General features: G+C 52.5%; 1 protein-coding gene across 4 annotated transcripts in view; it reads right to left on the bottom strand.

Moving 5' to 3' along the window:
* Positions 1 to 8,179, bottom strand: part of lama5 (laminin, alpha 5) — a 44,060-nt gene extending 35,881 nt beyond the window's left edge. For all 4 annotated transcript variants that reach the window (XM_076026886.1, XM_076026885.1, XM_076026884.1 and 1 more), the window contains exons 1-2: positions 7,640 to 8,179; positions 5,060 to 5,212 (exon numbers count right to left, since the gene is read on the bottom strand). In XM_076026886.1, coding sequence (XP_075883001.1) covers positions 5,060 to 5,212; positions 7,640 to 8,140 — 654 coding nt within the window. In that variant the 5' untranslated portion in view covers positions 8,141 to 8,179. The remainder of the gene's footprint in view (positions 1 to 5,059; positions 5,213 to 7,639) is intronic.
* Positions 8,180 to 9,739: the final 1,560 nt, after the last annotated feature.

Here is a 9,739-nt window from a genome sequence, read left to right on the forward strand (position 1 = left end):
CCAATCAGATCCCTTTCTCTCCTAATGGAACCAGTTGGTCACAGCTCTAGCCTTCCTATTGGTGGGAGGAGCAACACTTGAAATAGCCAATTAGCAGCAGCTCGGCTCTTTCTAATCTACGACACCGACTCTGACCTCCTGACAGCAATCCAGCGCAAAACCGTTCAAGACGGACCAGGCTGAGATCCGCTGGCTCTATGGTGGAAGATCTCCGACCTTCAGTCAACTTTTATTTGTACAGCACTAAATCACAACCAAAGGCGTCTCGAAGCGCTTTGTGCGATCAGAGGAAAAACCAACTGGGGCCCCCAGAGCGAGCAAGGTACGTCCTTGACTAGGAAAAACTCCCCTGTGGGAAGAAACCTAGAGCAGATGCAGACTCCAGAGGGTGCTCATCTGCTTATGACCAGTTAAGGTGAAATGAAAACTGAAAAAATGTAGAGAGAGAGAGAGAGGCAGAAACAGAAGTCTCTTCACTCATCTCCTGCTTCCTGTCGGCTCCCCATCATTCTCCACCTCAGCTGTCGGACCCGCCAATCACAGAGATGAGTGCTGCCCTCAGGCAGTGGGAGGAGCTGACTAGCACTCAAATGGCAGGTTTAGCTGCAGGCTGATGCACATTCCCCCCTCCAGGAGGCACAGTGAGCTCTTCTCTGCTGCTGAGCCCCCTTGTTCTCCCAGGCCCGCTCCAGTCCTCCAGGTGGCGTCCCTCCCTGAAACTCCTCCCACTGGCTTCAGGTGCACGTGGCACCCAGGCCCGGACACGCTGGGCCACTGGCTCGGTTGAAGATTCCAGACGGGGGCCGCTGCTATCTCTCCATCTCCAACAGGTCGGAATTCCCAGAGAGACAGTGGGACATGTTGGGGCAGCGTTCCAGGATCGGAAACAATGACTTCTCTCGGGGAGGGGGTGCAACACTACCAATGCATGATGGAATGCAAGTGTCACATGACAGACATGTGATCCAAGCCTGAGGGGTCGTGGTCCTGGTCTTGGTCCTGCAGGTCTGCTGCTCACATGCACACGGTGAAACCCAGATGTTGTGGCCCCCTCAACCTCGCCTGGAACCTGGAGGAGCAGGCGTGAGGAAGAGGAGGAAGCTGGATGTGTGTGTGTGTGTGTGTGTGTGTGTGTGTGTGTGTGTGTGTGTGTGTGTGTGTGTGTGTGTGTGTATAAGAGAGATTCTCCAAGAATCAAATTCCTTGAGAGAAGCTGCAGATGAAGATGAAACGTCCATCGGGCTAATTTTGGAGAAAGAAAACCTCCTCCTAACCTCCTCCAACACGTCTTCCAACTTGCCAGTCAGCTGACAGCACACAGACGGTGGAGGTCAGAGAGGAAGGGAGGCTTCCGCTCTGACCTCCACCGTCTGTGGAGGAGGAGAAGGAAGAGCAGAAGGAGGAGGAGGCTGATAAGGAGTGCAGGTCATCCTAATGAGGAGATATGGAGGAGGAGGATGGAGACATTCTTCAGCGAGATGGTTTCACTGCAGACGGTCACCGGCTTTTTCACACGACCAACAGGAAGTTTTTTTTTTCCTATTGAGAAAAGTCATGCTGAGATTCCTGGGCGAAGCCACAATAATGATACACAACCAGACAGGATGAGTATCACCAGTATCACCAGCCAATCAGCAAAGTTTACACACACACCTTGGGCTCCAACACAGGGGCGTACACACACACACACACACACACACACACACACACACACACACACACACACACACACACACACACACACACACACACACAACACACACACACACACACACACACACAATTTATGACTTAATAAGTCTAGTGTGTAAAATCTGGCTTGATTAATGACTTCATATTGGTAAAAGTTGAACATACTGCCCATAAATACATTAATAAAAGTGTAGACTTGTAGTATAATAAAAGCAATTTGGTTTTCCCACCCCTGGAACAGCTCTCATACATATAGGAATATACATAGATCAAGGGTCCATCTTACACCGAAATTTTGTGAGGAAGCCTCCCTGTAGTAAACATAAGGACTACAGGCTACATTAAAAACTTTACACACTTTACACACTCGACCTTTAACGATGAGAAAACACACACACCCTCCCCCGCCCACAAACACACACACATTCCACAGACACGCACACGCAGTTCAGAGTGAGAACAATAGGTGGATCTGGTGAGAATCTTCTTCTTCTTCTTCCTCTTCTTCTTCTCTGCTAGCGCCAGGTGACCTTTACCCCCGTCACCTTCCACCCGCAACAGGAAGTCTATCAACAGGAGGCGCCAGCACACCGACAGCTAATATTTGCCCTCACATCAGCGTCTCCTTTGTGCCGCCACGGGCTCCTCCCACTCGCGCCAACACACAGACGACCGGGGGAGCCCACCTCACTCAGAGGCTCCTCCCCCTTTCCACTTGATGCCCCTCCCCCACTCCACTGTGAATGGATTCTGTTCCACTGGCTTAAAGGAGCTCATTGTGCGTTACCCGACGGACGATCATTTGCATCAGGCTAAAATTAGCCTGGTGTCGGAAGACCAGCAGACTAATGACGATGATTAGTGAATCATCACTTCCTGACGGTGTGTGTGTGTGAGAGAGTGAGAGAGAGAGGGAGCGTTCAAAGTGACACAAAGCTGGGAAGTGAAGAGCATGACCATGACCTTTGACCTGCCGCAGCAGATCAACAGGTTGGAACAGGCACCATGCATGGGGAGCGCGCACACACACACACACACACACACACACACACACACACACACACACACACACACACACACACACACACACACACACACACAGACTCAGTCACATCAGTCAGTGTGTCCCTTCCATCCCTTCCAGCTGGAGTCCATCTCTTCTCTTCTATTTCCTTCCATCACTCCATCACTCCCATCACTTGTGTCACTCGCTCTGCCCAGTTCATCTCCCTGGTCTGGACTTCAGTTCCAACACAACCTGACAAGTTGCAGCTGTAAAGGTCAGTGCATCCCTGGCTCCTCCCCCCTGGCTGAACGTGTCAGTTCCTCTCTCTCGCCTATCAGCTTCACCACCAAGGCGACCACTGTGTTTGCTGCCCACTTCACTCAATGAATGACAGAAAAATGTGGCAATGTGTGTGTGTGTGTGTGTGTGTGTGTGCGTGCGCGCTTCAGACCAACACAACAAGATTGTGGGTGTGGGGGGGCTCCGACACCTTAACTGGCTCCACAGAAACAGTTGCTGCAGCTGGAAACGCGGCTAACATGCTAACACTGGCTGTTCATGCAGTGCCACGGGTCACCAGCAGGGAAGGCTGGCATGACGCTCTGTGATTGGCCGTCGAACAGGGTGAGACGGCTCTCGCTTGTCTTCCGCTCAGCTGGTTCGAACCGGTTTGTTTCAGAAACTGGTGAGATTTTCCAAAAATACTGTTGGAGCGAACAGTGGAGGCATCAATGGCAGGAAGCCGTCCAATCACAGCCGCTGGCACCGATAGCTGTTACACACAGCAGACAATGGAGCGACACCAGCACTGGGACAGTGTGTGTGAGTGCGCGTGTGTGCGTCTGTATCTGTGTGTGTGTCTGAATCTGTGTGTGTGTTTGATTGTGTGTGTGTGTGTGTGTGTGTGTGTGCGTGCATGCGTGCGTGCGTGTCTGTACATGTGTGTGTGTGTGTGTGTGTCTCCTTTCTATCCTGCAGGGAATCCTGCCCAGGCAACAGGAAGGTCAAATCACCTGATGTTACAAACATCTGCATCAACTCAACTCTCTCTCTCTGACACACACACACACACACACACACACACACACACACACACACACACACACACACACACACACACACACACACACAGTAGCCCAGTGATAACACATGCTGCAAACACTGTCCAGTGCTACCAGGTTGTCATGGAATGGAGACTAGAAGGCTTGACAGAGGAGAGCTTACCTGGACACACACACACACACACACACACACACACACACACACACACACACACACACACACACACACACACACACACACACACCCTAATAACAGGCTGCAGAAACAAACCTCTCATTCTTTCTTCCTCTTTCCATTCCCTCACCCACCCTCCCCCTCTTCCATGGAAACTTCCCCCCTCCTCACTCGCCACCCCCACTCCCTCCTTCCCCCACCCCCACACCTGCCGCAACATCACACACCTGAAGAACGACGACAACGCATCACAACACAACACACTCCAGCAGTGTGAGCTCATGTGACAGTCCTTCCAGGTGGAACTTCCTGCTCAGCCCCCCTCCAGCAGCAGATAGCAGCGGGAAGGAAGGGGGAGGTGCCTGCTGGAGACAGACTGGGTCTGTATCAGCCTGCTGTTATCTGGCTAGAGGAAGGGGGCGCAAGAGATAGACCAGGACAGGAGACAAGAGGCGGGGGGAGTGACGCCACTTGGGATGGATCCCTCCAGTTATCAGCTGGCCAACAGCGCCAATTAGCTTAGCTTAGCATAGCATAAATAACTCAAACAGCTGGAAATTGTTAGTTGGCTAACAGCTGATGGAAGTCGCCCTGCTAGCGTCTGATAAAGTTTAACAGGGATTCGGCCCGTCACCGAGTGCTGATTGGCTGCTGTGCCGCACTGCCAAAGCAAAGCCAAGTCAGGCTAACAGGCCAAAGGACTTTGTTATTAACTGTAGTGTGTGTGACTAGAGTAGGGCGGGGAATGTGGGAGGAGTTCTTGAACACACACACACTGCTGATGAATGTGGAGCCACTCGAGCAGGAGAGTCTGACACAAAAGAGTGAAGAGTTTTTTTCAAGAGCGCCGTTCAGAAACACAAAACACTCTGAGGACAGGGAGCCTTTCTCTTCTACTGTGTGTGTGTGTGTGTGTGTGTGCGTGTGTGCGTGTGTGTGTGTGTGTGTGAATGTGCATGTCTGTGTGTTTGGTTTGTGTAGTGTTTCAGGTTGTGTTTCATTGTTTGGGGACTCAACTCACTTTCTTTGGTGGCACAGGAAGTGGGTCAGCCAGGTGTGCATGTGCATGTGCATGTGCGTGTGCGTGTGCGTGTGCGTGTGCGTGTGCGTGTGCGTGTGCGGTACCTGTCCCAGGTCCAGCGTGACGTTGACTTCGTTGAACTCGGTGCTCCGGGACAGAGGGGGGCTCTGCCACCAGCGCTCCGTCCCGTCGATGGCGTTGGTGATGGGGTGGGCGCGGTCGCTGTTGCTCTGGCTGCACACATCGCAGTACTGACCCTGAGGGGGAGAGGGAGCCAGAGAGCAGTTAGTGTTGTTTGCCAATAAGTAGGAAGGGATGCTGCAGGGGGCTGAATGGCAAAGTTAGGGGCAGTCTGGGTCTGTTAGCTGCCTGAGTGAGTCAGTGACTCATTCAACCATGGAGTGAGTCAGTGACTTTCAACCACTAAACAAATCAGTGATTCTTTCAACCACTAAACAAATCAGTGATTCTTTCAACCACTCAACAAGTCAGTGACTCTTTCAACCACTGAGTAAGTCAGTGACTTTCAACCACTCAATGAGTCAGTGATTCTTCCAACCACTGAATGAGTCAGTGACTCTTTCAACGATTAAACAAGTGAACAAGTCAAGGACTTTCAATTACTAAACAAGTCAGTGATTCTTTTAACCACTGAGTGAGTCAGTGAGTCTTCCAACCACTGAACAAGTCAGCCATTCTTTTAACCACTGAGTGAGTAAGTGACTCTTTCAACTAGTAAACAAATCAGTGTCTATCACACCTGAATGAGTCAGTGAGTCAGACTGATTATTGGAGCATACGTTAACATGTGCAGGCTGTGGAAGTGACCTTCATAGTTTATCTGCTGCGAGGCAACAAACACCGGGCTAACAAGTCAAAGAAAAAAACCACAGGTGTGAACCCGCCTCCTGAGCGCCTCCCCCCTCTGGCAGCTAATCTCTCTGTTTAACCCTGTCGCTGCCACTGCATTAGCACAGAGCAAACAAGTGTGGGCCCGGACAAAAGGCTGCTGAGGAGGCCTTATCACAGCAGGTCGCCCCGGGGTCAAAGGTCACAGACTCTCCATAGATGGGCTGGATATTTGTGCTGCTATCTGGTTCTCTGCTGGCCAGAAGAAGACGAGAACCTCTGCTGGGAGCTGTTCTCTTCTTCACTGCTACATGTGAGAAACAAACGGCTGAATTCTAGTCAACAAAATTAAACGCTTGTTGGGGAGGACACCGACACCTCCAGCAAAGTCGAGGACTCTCATTAATGCTCCATCACGTTTGAACATTAAGCAGAGCCGAGACACGACCTCACTTCCTGACTGTGGAGCTGCTGAGTTTCCTCTTTCATCCAGAGACGTTTTAGGACTTCATCTGGCCGAGTCTGGCAACAAGCCACATGTGTGCATTAGTCTCCAGGTATTACACACACGTGCGCGCGCGCACACACACACACACACACACACACACACACACACACACACACACACACCTGCTGTTTTTATTTAATAGAAACACTTCCTCATCTTGCTGTCAAATCAAAACAGGAATAACCCTGACACAGGAGTGTGTGTGTGTGTGTGTGTGTGTGTGTGTGCGTGCGTGCGTGCGTGCGTGCGTGCGCGCGCGCGTGCCCGCCCGCGCACGCGCGTGTGTGTGTAATCACCACAGTTCTGCACTAATGAAGGCCGCTTCAGAGGATATTTGTGTGGCTCAGCTAAAGTGGGTCAAAGTGTGTGAGATCCCACTGAACTGAGTCACTGACTCACCCAGCTGGGGTCAAGGGTCAGAGGTCAGCGGTGCGATGCCGCCTTCAGAACCAACCCTACTGTTTTTTTTGTTTTTTGTTTTTTACTAAGACCAAATGATTTTTGGTTTTATCCAAACAAACCAAACACACCCCTGCCCGCTAACAACGTGACATCACGTCCAGCGGGGATCAGAACGTGAACTCAACTTCTCGCCCCATCCTGCAGCAGCAGCAGCTCGTTCAGGTCGCCCCGCAGCAGCCGAGCAGCTCGGCTCTGATTGGACGACACGGGTCAATCGGCGCCAGGAATGTGGACAACAGGTGGGAGAGCGGGAGAGCGCTAGAGAGAGAGAGAGGCAGAATCCCACCAATAATGGTTAACCATGAAGCGGCAGCAGCCACAGGGACCCTGGCAGCCCAACAGTGGGTACACACACACACACACACACACACACACACACACACACACACACACACACACACACACACACAGAAGAAGTGCGTGTGTGACGGACAGCGAGCCACTCGTTGCTTCTTCTTATGTAAGTGTCCCGAGTGTGAGCCCCACAAAAGCAGCAGTGCGTGAAACAAGGAGCCGCTCGCTCACTGCCGCCCCCCTGCGGCCGTTCGGTCGCACCGGGGGCTGCAGGCAGTGAGGTCACGCCTCAGCGGAGGTGAATGAAGACGGCAGGAGTCGGTCGAGAGTTTGAGTCCAACAATAACAAGTTCAACAGCACGTTTCAATCACGTGACTCAAGTGAGAATCGAACCGTTTGAGACTCGAAAAAGCTGAAACTTTCCGGAAGTTCGAGCGGTCAGTCGCCGCAAACGTCAACCCAGTCGGGACCCCCGCAGGGGAGGCTCTCAGAGAGCCGAACCAAACTGTTGAATCTCGCCGAGGGGCATGATGGGAGATGTATTTCGAGGCTAGGTTCGGCTCGGCTCACCTGGATGGTCTGTCCCGGGTCCCCGGACACCGGGCCGCCCACCAGCTTGCAGTAGAGATCCTGAACGCTGCGGCCGCCCTCCTCCTCGCCGCAGGTGGCGGTGGCGGTGATCTTGGTGCCCTCGGCCAGGTTAAAGTAGGGTGGGTGGAGGCTGTAGCCGTGGACGCCGCCGCTCGGCAGCTCCTGCGCCGCTCCGAGGCGGCAGCAGGTCACCACCAGCAGCAGCAGAAACAGCACCACGAACCGCGGGGACATCATCCACCTGCCGGTCGGTGGGTCGGTTGGTCCCGGAGCAGTACGGAACGGGACGCCGAGTTTGAGAGGGGCCCGGACGGGGAGCGAGTGCGGAGCCGGCACAGAGTCCGAGTCCGAGGAGGAGCAGGGCAGCAGGGCAGCAGCAGGAGCAGGAGGAAGGAGAGTAGATCGAGTCCTGATCCGCACTGAACCACCTAGCCCTCCTCCTCCTGCGCCCCTGCTGGCCCCGCCCCTTCCAGCCCTCATGGGGGAGGGGCCAGCGGCTCAGACCTTCATCACACAGGAGGTCCTAGGTTACTTCCGCCCGATCCTGCAGGATCCTCATCCCTCCTTCACTCCCCCTTCTCCTCTCACTCACTTATCTGACCCCCTCTCCTGCCTTCCCCCCAGTGAGAGAACAAACAACACACACACACACACACACACACACACACACTCAAACAAACCTGCAAACTCTGATTCAAAGACTTCAGAACTTTGTTGTTTCATCCTTGACCTTCACTATTGAATATCCTCAGCTGATTAAAATGGGATGTTTACTGTAATCACAGCAGGGGATACACACACACACACACACACAATCACAGCAGCAGCAGCACAGAGAGAAAATACACACACAGTAGTTAACATCTCATTAACGAGGTGCCGACAGCTCCACAAGGCTGAGAATTTCCTGTGTCTCTGCCTGTGTCGTGATGTTTGTTTCTTCAGTTTTAAAGAATTCATCCTTCACTGCTGTTGCTACTGCTGCTGCTGCTGGAACACATCTCACCAGGAGGCTTTAAACAGCGGGCTAAACATGCTGATACTATCGAGAAGCTGTCCACGATCCAGGAGCTCAGAGGATCGGCCACTGGAGATGAAGATCATTCATCATGCAATGCAGATATTAACATTTCAGACATCAGACGCCCTCTAGTGGCCGGCTGCAGTAGGACTCTGTTTGCAGATATGCGGTGTCGCGGCTGTTTCCCACCACTGCCACACACACACACACACACACACACACAAACACACACACACACACGCACTTGCTCAGGTGGGGCTAAACAGCACTTAAAGATTTTTCCTTGTTGTGGTTTGTTGTGAAGCTCCTCCCACCTCCCACGTCTTCTTCCTCACCGTCTGGAGCACAACTGGCTTCACACTCAGGGGTCAGCAACCTCTTCCTGAGTCTCTGTGTGTGTCTGTGTGTGTTTGTGTTAACACTCCAGAGCTTCATTCACTGACACACAACAACCGCATTCCTCCTTTGAGCCGCTGACCATCAGTTCACCTCACCCCTTCTCCTCACTCCTCCTCTCATCCCTTCTCCTCACTCCTCCTCCCCGTCACACTTCTCCTCCTCTCCCTTCCTCTTCATTCTCCCCTCACAGCAAACAACACACTGTTAATGATGACGACATGATGGCGTTAATGACACAAACAGACTTACTGATGATGACTAATTTATCTCGAATCCCATTGTGCCTTTATGTCTTTTTATCGTCTTTGTACATTTTCCTGACACTTTCAAAAACAAGTGTTGCGGTGCGGCCGAAGGTCACTGAAGGTCAGAGGGGCCAACAGTTTGTCTGATGAAGCTCCAGACGGAGAACCTGGTGACGCTCTGCCGACCACCTGTGGTGAGCCAGAGAAGGCGAGAGAGTCCATGTGCAGGAGAGAGAGCGAGACAAAATGAGGGAGGAGGAGAAGGAGGAGGAGGAGGGGGAATAGGAGGAGGAGAAGGGGCTTCACCTCCATAATCCTCCTCCTTTCTTCTCCAGTCTAGAACTAATCTACTTCCTGGTTGCCACGGAGACCAAAGGAGAGCCGAGGGACAGGCGAATGTTACCGCAGCAACCG

Source organism: Nelusetta ayraudi, unplaced genomic scaffold (assembly GCF_046127955.1).
Source record: "Nelusetta ayraudi isolate G7.1 ecotype Tasmania unplaced genomic scaffold, CSIRO-AGI_Nayr_v1 ptg000019l, whole genome shotgun sequence".
NCBI classification, from domain to species: domain Eukaryota; kingdom Metazoa; phylum Chordata; class Actinopteri; order Tetraodontiformes; family Monacanthidae; genus Nelusetta; species Nelusetta ayraudi.